Source organism: Pelobates fuscus, chromosome 12 (genome assembly GCF_036172605.1).
Source record: "Pelobates fuscus isolate aPelFus1 chromosome 12, aPelFus1.pri, whole genome shotgun sequence".
In the NCBI taxonomy this organism is placed as follows: Eukaryota; Metazoa; Chordata; class Amphibia; order Anura; family Pelobatidae; genus Pelobates; species Pelobates fuscus.
In genome coordinates this window covers 11,684,275-11,697,584 of record NC_086328.1, presented here as the reverse complement: position 1 = coordinate 11,697,584, position 13,310 = coordinate 11,684,275, and the positions used below count along the sequence as shown (strand labels likewise).

At 42.7% G+C, this 13,310-nt stretch overlaps 1 protein-coding gene across 2 annotated transcripts in view; it reads left to right on the top strand.

Moving 5' to 3' along the window:
- The first annotated feature begins 655 nt into the window (after positions 1–655).
- GSE1 (Gse1 coiled-coil protein) overlaps positions 656–13,310 on the top strand; it is a 330,654-nt gene continuing 317,999 nt past the window's right edge. For both annotated transcript variants that reach the window (XM_063437940.1, XM_063437939.1), the window contains exon 1: positions 656–2,607. In XM_063437940.1, coding sequence (XP_063294010.1) covers positions 805–2,607 — 1,803 coding nt within the window. In that variant the 5' untranslated portion in view covers positions 656–804. The remainder of the gene's footprint in view (positions 2,608–13,310) is intronic.

Sequence of the window (13,310 nt, the reverse complement as noted above, 5' to 3'; positions counted from 1 at the left end):
TATGGCTGGGCTCTGGTAATGAAGGGGTTACCGGGATGGTTATGGCTGTATTAATGGCTGGGCTCTGGTAATGAAGGGGTTACAGGGGGTGGTTATGGCTGGGCTCTGGTAATGAAGGGGTTACAGGGGCTGTATTAATGGCTGGGCTCTGGTAATGAAGGGGTTACAGGGGCTGTATTAATGGCTGGGCTCTGGTAATGAAGGGGTTACAGGGGCTGTATTAATGGCTGGGGTCTGGTAATGAAGGGGTTACAGGGGCTGTATTAGTGGCTGGGCTCTGGTAATGAAGGGGTTACAGGGGCTTTATTAGTGGCTGTGCTCTGGTAATGAAGGGGTTACAGGGGCTGTATTAGTGGCTGGGCTCTGGTAATGAAGGGGTTACAGGGGCTGTATTAGTGGCTGGGCTCTGGTAATGAAGGGGTTACAGGGGCTGTATTAGTGGCTGGGCTCTGGTAATGAAGGGGTTACAGGGGGTGTATTAGTGGCTGGGCTCTGGTAATGAAGGGGTTACAGGGGCTGTATTAGTGGATGGGCTCTGGTAATGAAGGGGTTACAGGGGGTGTGCTGGCTTTGCCATGTGCTCTGCCAGGGGGCGTGGTGTGGGCGTGTCGGCGGGCGGAGCTAGCTGTCAGACCCCGCCCCGTGTCCAGCACAGTCCGTAGTGGACTCACATCTCCGGGACCCCCGAGTTTGAGGAGCCCACAGGGGGGGCGGCTCCGCACCGGATATCCCTGACTGTGAGCGTGGCCCCTGGGAGCCCTGAGCGTGGCCCCTGGGAGCCCCAGCCGGCCAGCCCGGGTTGGTATGAGCGATCCCGCCCCGAGGTCCCGCAAGCAGCGGCTGATGGCAGCCCTGGGGGGGGACGAGGAGCCGGAGGATGCTGTGGCCCCCGGGGGCCCCTGTGTGTTCTGCTTTATCTGTGGGGGCGCGGTGCCCCGGGGTCGGGAGCTCAGGTTACCCGTGCGGGGCCCGGCCCGGGGGGGGCCCTTCTACCCGTTCCTCCAGCAGCAGGAGCCGGCACCGGGGGCCGAGCCGGTGAGCCCGGGTGGCTGTGCCCGGGTGTGCGCCGTGTGCCAGCGGTTCCTGGCCGCCCAGTGGGACTCGTTCGAGCGCACCCGGACCCCCTTGGACAAGCGCATGTACTGGCTGAAGAGGCCCTACCACGGCCCCCGGGCGGCCCCCCGGGACTGGAACCCCAACTCCCCGGACTCTGAGCTCTCAGACCTGTCTGACAACGCGCTGAGCGAGGCCGAGGACAGCCCAGAGAGGGGGGGCAGGGGGCCCTGGGCAGCTTCCCCGGGTACCCCCAGGACCAGCCTGGCCCCAGCACAGTGTACCACCCCCCCAGACCGAGCCCGGCACCCAGGAGACCACCACAGGGGAGAGGGGGACCCCAATACTGAGAGACACCCTGAGAGGGGGCCACACATAGGGGTCTGTTATATCTGCGGGGGGGGCGGCCCTGGACAACTCATACACGTGCAGAAACAGGAGCACACCCCCCAAACCCCCTTCTTCCCTTTCCTGTGGCTGCACACCCCACCGCCCGGTGCCCACCCAATCACTCCAGGGGGCAGTGCCAGGGCCTGTACCAGCTGCTTCTCATCCCTCATGGAGCAATGGCAGAGCTTCGACCTGGCCAATGTACCTGTCCTGCAACGCCTCTACATGGTGCCCCTCCATGCCACCCAGGAAAAGGGGACAGGTCAGCACTCTGGGGACCCCCACCCTAAAGGACCAGGGGTCTGCTACCTTTGTGGGGAGACCTACCCCCACCAATTCAGGATGGTGCTCACCAAGGTCCACAATGGCAATGCCAAAACCATCATGCACTTTCCCTTCATCAGCCAACTGCCCTGCCCACCCAACTGCCCAGGTGTGACCCAGCAAGGGGAAGTGCAAAGTTGTAGGAAGTGCTACGGGGTCTTGGAGGACATCTGGGCCATTTACAGGGCCTCCCATCATGAGGATCTCATCAACTCTGTGCAAAGTTTCTTGGCCAGGTATCACCAGGTGTTTGGGTCAGGGGAACCAAATTCATCTTCTGGAGGATGTACCAGCAGGAAGGCTGGAGCCACCACTGGCCAACCTTTTATAACCTCTATCTGCTATGTCTGTGGAGCAGAGCTAGGTTCGGGATCTGAGTACCAGGTCAGCATCAACCCACCTAGTAGGTATGGAGACAAGGAGCCTTTCTTTCCATTTCTGACCATTTACCCACCTGCCCCAAGAGCCAGGCCGGCTGACTCCACCGGTATGGTGTCCACCTGCAGCCTCTGTTACCATGACCTCCTTGGGCAGTGGTTTCAACAGGAGATGAGGAGCCAGCACCCCACCAACCCATGGTCAAGACAGTACCAAGTGGAGACCTTTGTATGCTTCTTCTGTAGATCAGAGAAGAGGAGGATGCTGGGATTAAAGGCTGTCAAGGTGGCCAGGTTACCTATTTTCTTACTGGCTCCAAGAGTAGCCAACAGTTTGTTTGTGGATGATGGCAAACAGCTTCTTGTAGGAACTTGTAGCGAATGTAGACATCTGACCATGTTGGGTATTGATACAGCACACAGTGAGTCTTCAATGTCCTCCTCACCTGCAGTCAGCCAAAAGGTATGGTACCCCTTCTCAATTCATCAGTTGTGTTCTAACACTAGTATCACATCTTTTACAGGCACTCTGTTGGTTAATGTTTTGCACAGAAGAAGGTTAGCGAACATAGCAGAAGTAGAATTTGCTGAAGGGGTGGCTAAACATTTGAGGCAGAACACTACTTTTGTACTACTTGTATTAACAAGATCTACCTCCTTGTTAGTATGTCGTGAACTACCCTTTTACAAATATAAATCAACCCCTTATTAATGCTGATGTATGGGCTGTGATGTTTAAACTATCTATAGTAGCCTCATGGTATAAACAACACATACTCTTCTATAGAAGTTATCTAGTGTAAATGTAATCTATCCCATCATACATATAGGATCTGCTTAAAACAAATTACTTAGATCAAATGCATTCAAATACTTTTAAATACATTCAGGATGTCCGACACTACTATCCCATGCAGATACACTATTTAATTTCACCCTGAGTTTGTCATACATATAAACTGCCATGCCCACATTTTCACAACCATACAGTCACACTAATTCTCCCAAATAAAAAAAAACGGGTAGTTCTAACCCATGCTTCCTTATATGTGTGTGTGTGTATGTATGTATATGTGTGTGTGTGTGTGTGTGTGTATATATATATATATATATATATATATATATATATATATATATATATATATATCTCTATCTCTCAAATATTGACAACCCTTGCACTCCAACCATAACAAAAAAGAAAAAATACCTGGTGCTCTGGTAGCTGAACCATACAGAAAGAGAAAAATACCGGCACTCTAGGATTTTCATTAAATTAAATCTCCATTTATTGCGAAGAATAGTTCGACGTTTCAGCTCCTCTCAGGAGCTTTCATCAGGACACCGTGTCCTGAGAGGAGCTGAAACGTTCTCTATTCTTCGCAATAAATGTAGATTTAATTTGATGAAAATCCTTTCTCTTTCTGTATATATATATATATATATATATATATATATATATATCAACAGACTGTCATACTTCATTCATCCTCCAGTTTTCCCTCTTACATGGGTCTCTGTAGGTAAAGTTATGAAAAAAATCAATCTTTATAAACTCGAATAATGATGCCATTCCTTTCTGCAGTTTCGGTGTGAGTGTGTGTGTGTGTGTATATATATAGTGTCAGTGAAGTGGGTTTGTTTATTTTCTGCGATGCATGTGTTTGTGTGTACAACGTCAGTGAGACCTTGTGAGTGTATGTATGTGCATTGGCTCTGCATTTGTTTCTGAGTGTTTGAGTGCATTGCCACTGTTGCATACACGTGTTTCTGTGTGTGTGTGTGTGTGTGTGTGACAGGTTATTTGGTTTGCGCACATTTATTAGGAAAAACTTAAGTGTGAACAGTCTGAGTTGTGTTCTCTCTCGCTCTTCTCCTTTCCTAATATACCCCCCACCATTCCTCTTGGCACACACCCCGCTGTCTACCCTCCTGTCATATGGCCAGGCAGGATTGTGGTGCAGAGCATGTGTTTCCCTCTGCCACTCCCTCCAGACAGTGAAGTTCCATCCCTGGGTGCTGTGTGGATATATATGTTAAGGTTTCTGATCCATCCAGACACTCTGCCACTGTATGCTGGAACTTTGCTAAAGAACATGTTGAGGGAATTGCAAAAATTATATCAAAACAATAAGTTTTTTAACCAAGGGGTCCATTTAAGAAATATATGTGATTAGCTGCAACCAACCCTTAGATTGTTTCTCAAAAATAATTACTCCTGATGTCCAAAATAGGCTCACAATTCGGAAATAAAGGGAAACTGTCAAACAATCGAAAATAGTGATTTAGTTTTCCCATTCTCAAGTGAACTCCAGGACAATCTCATTATAACCCCCCACCAATCAGGGATCACTTGGTAGATTGCAGATGACTGTTTGGCAATTGTAGACTTAGAAAATGAAAAGTAGATCCAGGCAGGTAATGAGTTTTTGATATTATCAAACACTAAAAAGTATCACAATCTGATCCCTACAGTAATAGAAAGCAAAGCGGGCCTATAAATCTCATATTGGGAAGTAACCGGACATATCTGCAAGTGAGAGAAATGTCAATGTATCCTTCCTGATAAAATATTTAGAAATAATTGTGCAAGAACATTTTGTGTAGAAAAGTCTGGGTATGTATTCAATGTTATATTCACATCATGGTCAGAGATCTGCAGCGTACACCACTCCACAAGCTACAGGCTCTGAATGGTGATGTTCTGTTTTGGAATGTGTGACATATCCTGAAACAATTTGCAGACCTTCTGGAGAACTTCCTCATAACAAAATGTTTGAAAAGGATGTGATAGACCTAAGCTACAGTATTCATAAAGTTATTTTATGGTTCTCTAGTCTCGAAGGTGGGGATTGTTCAGTAGCTTATCCTAAATGTGTTTATTCCATCCCTAAAATTATACCGTAACTTTTACTAACCAAAAGGTGTCTCACTTCCAACCCCTTATCATACATTCATCACTGATGATGTCATCTCAACTGTGTTTTTAAAAACAAAACAAAAAAACACACATTTGGTATGAGTTTAAAGAGCCTTAACTGTGAGGTCTAAATAGAGCCTGTTTTTAAAATATTTCCAATTTTCATTTTAAGAAATGGAATTACTGCCAGCGATGCAAACACTGGCATTGAAACTACTCTAGCTTACCCCTTCACTCTCTTCAAAGTAAGTAAAAAAATATGCTGACATACTAAATAAAACCGTGCACCGGGCGCATCTGTACCACCCTAAGGATTTAAAGTCCTGTTTAGCCTTGTTCAGCACTCTACAGTGTAACAGCTCAGAAAACGTTACACTGACTGCATGCTGTGCCAGAAACACTCAAGATTAGTACCTGGTTTGCCAGCAAGTATGGGCAGCAAAGTATTCGCTTGGTAAATAGCTGAAGGAGTTAAATGACTCACAGCCAAGAAAACCTTTGTCTGAGTGTCAGGCTCCATGAGGCTATGCCATGAAAGAACATCTCTCAGATAATGCACTCTGGGGCCAAAGATCAAGTGCGCTGGTGCCAAGCTGTCCTGAGTCCACGCAGTCTGTCAATTATTTAATGTGGGCCAAGCCAGCCAGTTCTGCTCCTGTGTCCGCATGCTGGCAGTGAGGAGCTGTTGGTTTGGGAATGGGCCCTGACACTCATGGCTGGGATATTGAATAGCTTTCCAGCTGACTTGGTAAAAGGTTAAGTCAAGAGGCCGTACAGTGTGAATTATAGGGTCAAGCTTCAAAGCGATCTGTTGGTTTGCAGCAGGTAATATCAGGGCATAGTGGGTGGGCCAAAGGCTGTCAAAATAGCTCCCTGCATATTTATAAATCCATCACCCAGTGTGACATTGCATTTTCAACAGAGACACCATAATTAGCCCCTTTCTTATATCTATTTTTATATTCTTTTGAGTCCTTTGATTTGTAGAAGGATAATTCAAGCTCTCGTAGAAAGAGGCTTACACCTACACCTTTTGGCTTTTTAACCGTGACAAACTGTATTGTAAATTTTTTTTTTCCTTTTTCTTAAGCAGAATTTCTTTCTATAAACCTCCTAAACAATTCACTTTCCTGTGCCATGTAGGTAGACTTGTCTGATAAAGCCACATAGCACCATGACGTGCCTGGTCTGAAGTCCTCTATTAATTAATATCTTCTTTCTTGTCTTACAAGCAATTTGCTCTCCCTGTAGGTGTTCTTTATCATGAGAAGTGGTATCTGCGTGGATTAACCACCAGGGAATTCCAGAAAAAGCTAAGAATTAGGTCTCCTTTCTCTCCTATACTATCCAGTCATGGATATTTATTGTGCATGCAATTATTGACACCAATGAATAAATGCAAACATTTGTTGAAATTGTTTTAAATATACTCCATTCTTAACTTATTTTTTTGTGAACACTTTTGTTTATTGGAAAGCATCATACTGCCAACGTTTTGAATCTATTTATTCCCACCTCTCCCTCTTCCCCCGGGGATGTGTAGCCAAATCCCACAGTAAATCAATAAATAAAGTTAAGGCTTCCTGTGTCTGTGGCAGAGTGATGTCATGCAGCCACGGAGAGGTGGTGACTCCGAATTACGGGGCTCGCTTGGAAACATCCGGGCTGAGCAGATGTGTAGTGACTTTCCAGCTGCTGCAAAGCCGCACACAGAATGTATAAAACGTTCTGTGTGGTGGGATTTCCCTGCAGATGCATTGCTGAAAGAATATTGTGATGGGTTGGTTTGGATTCTGTGCAATGCGTTTTTTTTTTCCTTTTTCACATTTCTCATTATAGAAGGGGAAAAAATCTCTTTCAAAATGCGTGCAGCTGTTGAGAAACTGAGATGTGAATTTCTTGGGCAGCTTCACACTGTTCTATCTCCAGGGATACAGCTATCTGCTTTCAAAGTATCTGCTGTATACAGACAAACTGCACAGTTTCAGTTAAAGTCAGCGTTTTCTTACTAACGCTGGCTTAGCGTCATTGGAAATGAAATGCGGAAATAAATTGGGGAGTGGGGGCAAGATTCTCCATGACTGCATTAAGTGGTCTGGCTGGGATTGCAGGAGAAAGAGAGATGTGTATATATTATAATTTTATTGTTAATATCTTTTTAATCCTGTAATCACAGCAATTTATTTATCCACCTGACTGCTACAAATATGCAACTTTAAATGAAAAGTGTGTTCTTTCTTATTGGTTTTTATATTGGGATGAGGAAGGGTTCACACTTTTGCTAGCAGACTGCTTGGTAAGGCTTAAATACACTCTATTATAATGGTCAAAATGAAGTTAGGCATTGCAGGCCTTGTCCTCTTCGTGTTTGTTGATTGGGGAGAGTGTTGGTTTTTGTTTCATCTCCGATCTGGGAGAAGATCCAATTCAACCGACACTGTGACCTCTGCCTTAGAATAGAGCCTGGTATATGCCAAATCAGGGTTCAAACATTTTGTGACATGTTTTGGATACAGGGTGGAAGCTGAATGTGTTAGACGTCAGACGCAGATTTTGTAAACAAATTAGGGAGTTAGTCCCTAAAAAGTTTAAAGAAGTCAATTGGGGCTACAAGTCAAGTTTATTTGAGTGAACTACAGTGTAGGCGTGATGGAGAAAGCTCTGGAGTTATAACTCCTATGATGCTCAGCCAGCCAGGCACTGCCTGCCACCCATTTTTCCTTTTTTTTTTTTTTTAGGAGGCGGATTCCACAGCAACTTTTTTTTATTTTTTTTTACAGTGGGTCATGTGCGCTGATTTTTACCCATCTGGAACTCTGGTAACAAAGGCGTTAAACTCCATATGCACAGAGTTTCAAAGTGAAATGCTGCACATACAGAATCCTGGTACCATGACCACTTCAAATCACTAGACTCATGGAGCTTGGACTAACCTTTTATAAAGAGGATGAAGCAGTGACATTTGACAAAAAACAACAACACAATAGACCGTTATTCTACAAAAAAGATTACTATTGTGATTTATAAAAAAGTTTAGTTTTATTTTCTCCAAAAGTCGTTCCTGGTGGCTGTGGGTGACCGGGCACCTTATTTTGTGTTAAACTGCTCTAAAATGGTTTAGCACTGAATAGAGGGACAGTGCCAGAGGACTCCATGCACAATAACCAATTCAGCAAGATGAATTGGTTCTAGTGTCAAAGAAACACAATAACCACTACAGCCCACTTCACACGCGTTTACTGCGGTAAATCAGAAATGATCACCACCTAAAAAGTGACTGTTCTTTCAATTTTCACCTGATCCCTCCAAAACCAGTATGTCACCCTAGTTCTTATCTTATTCATCCGTTCTTATATTAAACAGGCTGACTGGTACTCGGTGCTGTGGAGTCTGGCATTGCCTTTCTTACAGTTTTTGCATCTACAGCTCTGTCCTCTCTTTAGACACATCACCTCACTCAGCTCAGGAAAGTAGTTTTGAGTATAAGACCCATGTGTGCTTTTAGTCATTGTCCTGAATCTACTTATTTATAGGACAAAAAAAAACAACTTACTGGGGCACTGTAAGCACAATCATTACGCTTTGCTCATTATAGGGGTTTCTAGGGTCTGTGAGGCTTTCGGGACGTTTCCCTCTATTTTCTGTTAAACTTAGCTGATTCTTGAACAAGTTACTCATTGAATGTCTAATATTTCCACTTGTGTCTGGGCACGGAAAGGGACATCTGCTTCTAGAATGAGTTTCCTAATTTGTCAGTGTCACACCTGTTGTGGAGACAATGCACAGCTGTTTCGTGCAGATTAAGGGAATGTGTTGAAGAGTGTATTGACCTGTTTTAGCTGCCGTCAGCCTGGTTTACTCGAAAAGCGAATACACAAGTGAACTTTGATGTAATAAAGTTTTATGCCAAAAATAACTTACTGAAGTTGCTTTGCAGTGAATGTGTTTTCTGTTGCGATTTTGCTCTTCTCATCTATAGTTCAGAACATAACATTATTTTCCCCCCTGAAACTATAGGTACACATCAGTCCACCTCCCTTTTGGTATAAAAAAATAAAATAAAAATAAAAATGAAAGTTAATTATTTATTATTAGTTTCCAGTGCTGGGACTCACACTTCGCCTTTCAAAGACATCCATTTGCCTGCAATCTGCTCCGATCCGATAGATAAGCATTGGTTTGGAACCAGGCATGTACAGCCAAAAGCTGCGCTCCTCCAATTAAATGCTAGTATCAGCAACATTTGATTGCAAGACAAAGTTTTGCTCGGTTCTGGAGTAGCAAGCGCCTCTGGTGGCCGTCAGTAAGACAGCCACTAGTGGTGTATTCAACCCTGCCGTTAAACACTGCAGTGTCTACAAAGCTGCAACGTTTTTTTACATTGCAGGTTTAAATTGACAGGACCATTGCACCCGGACTACTTCATTGTGATGCAGTGGTCTGGGAGACTTGAGTGGTCCGTAAGCCTGCATTCGTAGTAATGATGGAACAGTAGCAACATTTGGATAATCCTTTCCCACTCTACAACATCCTCTCTTCACATATCTCTTCGTTACACCTGTTAGGAAGATCTGGGTTTATTTCACAATCGGCATATTATAGAGCGTTGAAAACTAATTTGCACCATTTAGTATAAAATAACCAAGCTGTGACTATGGCAGGGTTAGATAATTTTTTCAAGATCGGCTGTATTGGCATAAAATATGCAATTTAATTTACAATTCACTACAGTAAGGTAAACCCTAGTGTGTGTATATTTACAAGAATAAAAAGTTATTCAGTACTGTAAATGAACAGTGAAAACTGCAATCAATTATTTAATTATATAAATTTAGCTGTGACGGCAAATATACTGACAGATTCTGCACAGAATAGCAAAATTTTCTTAATAGTTGCTCATGGCAATAATAGGAGACATTCGTTCTTTTTGGCCTAAAAATAAAACTGCAGACACACTGCAGTTCATTATTTCTGCTATAGCCCAAAAATGGGTAAAGCATTCACTTTTTGGTATATGAATATGTGCAAGTTCGACTCTTTTAAAGATTAATTCCCTTCAGCAGATCTAAGTTCTGCATCCTTTAAAGGTTTTAAATTCTTTATTTTGTAGATTTTATGGGGAGGGGGTACAGAAGAGAAAAATAGGGGAGTATAATTCGTAAGTTAAATCACGTTATACATACAAGGATACATCAATGTGCTCTAACAGTTCAGTCCTGTCTAGTTATCGTATGTCGTTAAGATGTCTATGTATCGTTAGTTGGTTGATATCTTTGCGTGTTCTCATCGGTGTATGAACACCTTGTTGGTCTCACGGTTGGGGTGGGGATCCTTTAAAGGTTTTAAACACTAAACATTATACATTCTCAAATCGTATTCTCTTATTTCTAATCCGTTCCGCTACTCTACCCCTGCTTACCGGAGAGGTCAATAAAGATGTAAAATAGCAGACTAAAATAGCAGAAAGACATTCTCAAACTTGGCTATTTTTTCAATATCGCTGAATATCGATTCATGCCTGCAATGAGCGTCGTGATAGACTTAAAGCGGTCAGCCATCACTTCCAGCCAATCACAGCTGCACATTGCAGCTCAGGCTAATACTTCCTCATTAGCCCACGCATTACGGAAAAGGCTGCATGGGACTCTTATTTAACGTTTAAACATTAAAACCTGTTTTAATGTTAAATGGAAGGGTGGCTCCAGGATGGGACACCAGACACTATAACCACTTCAGTTAGATAAAATGGGTACAATGTCTCCAGTATCCCTTTAACTGAAACATGGTTCGACTAATCTCCCATTCAACATGCCTGAACACAATTTTTAAAGGAACACTATAGGGTCAGGAACACAAACATGTATGCATGACCTCATAGTGTTAAAGCCCTGGGCTGTTTTGTCAACAACAGTGTGGGCAAAAAGCCTGAAGGGAATGGTTATACAAATGTACAGCGCTATGAAATTTGCTGGCGCTATATAAATAATAATAATACTCCCTAGAACAAACACAATAAGCTGTAGTTGTTCTGGTGAATATAGTGTCCCTTTTAATTGTTTCTTCTGAATATCCTTCTAACTTTATAGCAAGCTTTTCAGCTGTATGACATCACACTCCAATACCTTCTCATTCCCTTTACATGTTACCAGTGGCTACATTTATCCTTTTCATTCTCTCTGACCACATCCAAATTCCCCTTGCTACCTCTTGTCTTAAGTCCCCATGTTAACCTTTTAGATTGTAAGCTCACAAGCTATCTAGCCAAGTACTCTGTAAGGTATACTGGTAGGAATAATAATTTGTGATGATTTGGTTAGTGCTTCCACTAAATATACTGAGCTTGTTTGGCAAATACAACTGAAATATCCTATAGATTTGGTCTTCAAGTCAGAAGCTTATGTTTAATAACAATTAACCCTTTATGTTCCACTGCTATATTTCAGAGCGATTTCAATGTGCATGGTGTAAAAGTTCTTTAAGTTTTTAAATACGTATCCCCCCCCCCCCGCCTCCCCTTCTGGTACAAGTCTGTTGAATGCCAGAACTCTGAATTCTTATTGACTAAACATATATGAAGAAGCCAACCAAGTAGCGCTTTTAGTTCATGCATACCAACTAGGTTACATTTTAATTTTATTTATATTCCTAGATCCTGCTTTGACATATAACAAAACAAATACTTTAATAAAATTCATTACATAAAATACATTCCTATGTGCTATTTCACACTATTAAAATACTGGTATTAAAACCTTCACAACCTATTAAATATTACCAGGAGAACGATGATTCGGTCAAAATTTAAAGTTACACTTTTTTTTTAATTTATATTTTTTTGTGTCCAACAATCTAGTTTCCTTTTGCGAACTATATAGTAGAATTATTTGTAAAATAGTCTCCTTTGCCAATACTTTTAGATGACTTCTGCACATAGCTCTGTTTGTATGGAAATTTACTTTATTGCAATTTGGACTTTTTAACTCATTGCAACCAGTGAACATTTGTAAAACCACAACTTTTTCCATTCATGGTAGTTTTAGTCCTGAAGAAGCAGCCATATCTTAAGGAAGTTAAATATAAGCAGAAAATAAATAAATGTCTGTGCCATGTTTGCTATAAATTTGCTGACATGTTGGCACAATACAAGTAGAAATGAGCCTGTAACGTTTTACTTTGTATATGTCCACATCCGTAAAAGGGATTTCTTGTATATGCTGAACTTTGGTTAGTTACTTTCTCTTTAAATACGATACGTTGCGATGCCTGGCTGGTCATCTGCGCAAGAGACTCTGCGGCAGCATCCAGTAGGGTTTATTTTTAAGTTTATTTTGTAATTGCTTAACCAAAAATATACAAAACAACCCAAAAAAGCTCATTTGAATTACTTTTAAATATATGTTCTATTTAACAAGTGACTTATTTTTCATTGTGGATGAAACCGCACTGGAGAGCCAGGAAAGCCTTTAATTTTTTGATGTCACATACACTGGCAGCCTACAAAGATAGTGGAGAAGTCTTGGGTATGTATAACAGACTAAGCAAGGATCGGGTTCTGTGCTGGCGGCTGGCACACATCGGCCCTGCCTGTCTGCACACTGATGTCAGGTTTTCATTCACAGTCGTCCAAGATTTTTGTCTTTTGTCTGCACACATCTGGACCCAGCACTAGCTGCGGTAACTGATGTTTGCCGGGCTGTTTCTTTTGGCTTTTCCCCATCATACTGTGTAGTCTGTGTAGTGAGCGTGTTCCTGTAAGGAATACATGGTCATATTCACTCCTTGCTTTATTTTTCCAAGCCAGTAACTCCAGCCAGGGCATCTTTGAGGACCTCTGTTTTTCTGGAAAAGTCCTGATGAGTGCTGATTTTGGGCTAAAACTTTGACATTACGTGTTACATTTTGTCATTTTATCATATAAACTTCTGTGTTGTAGGTTTATTATTACACTAAATGTTTCTCTTGAAATCTTGCACTCCAAATCTTTTTGTGTAATGTATGCAGCTGCACTATCTGTAACTTGTCTTGTTCTCACAGAGGTGACTATAGAACGTTGACCTTTTCATATTACATGCGCCATGCAGAGGTGAGTGCACAGTCAGAGGGGAAACAATTGGTGCTTTCAGATTCAAGGGGGAACAGTCCTGCCTTTTCACTGTGCAGGGTGCCAGAGTGTCCTGCCGTCGTGGGTGATGTCATTGTCCTGTGTTTGTTGGCCAGTTGTCGCAGAACAGAAGTTCTTTGTCGGGACT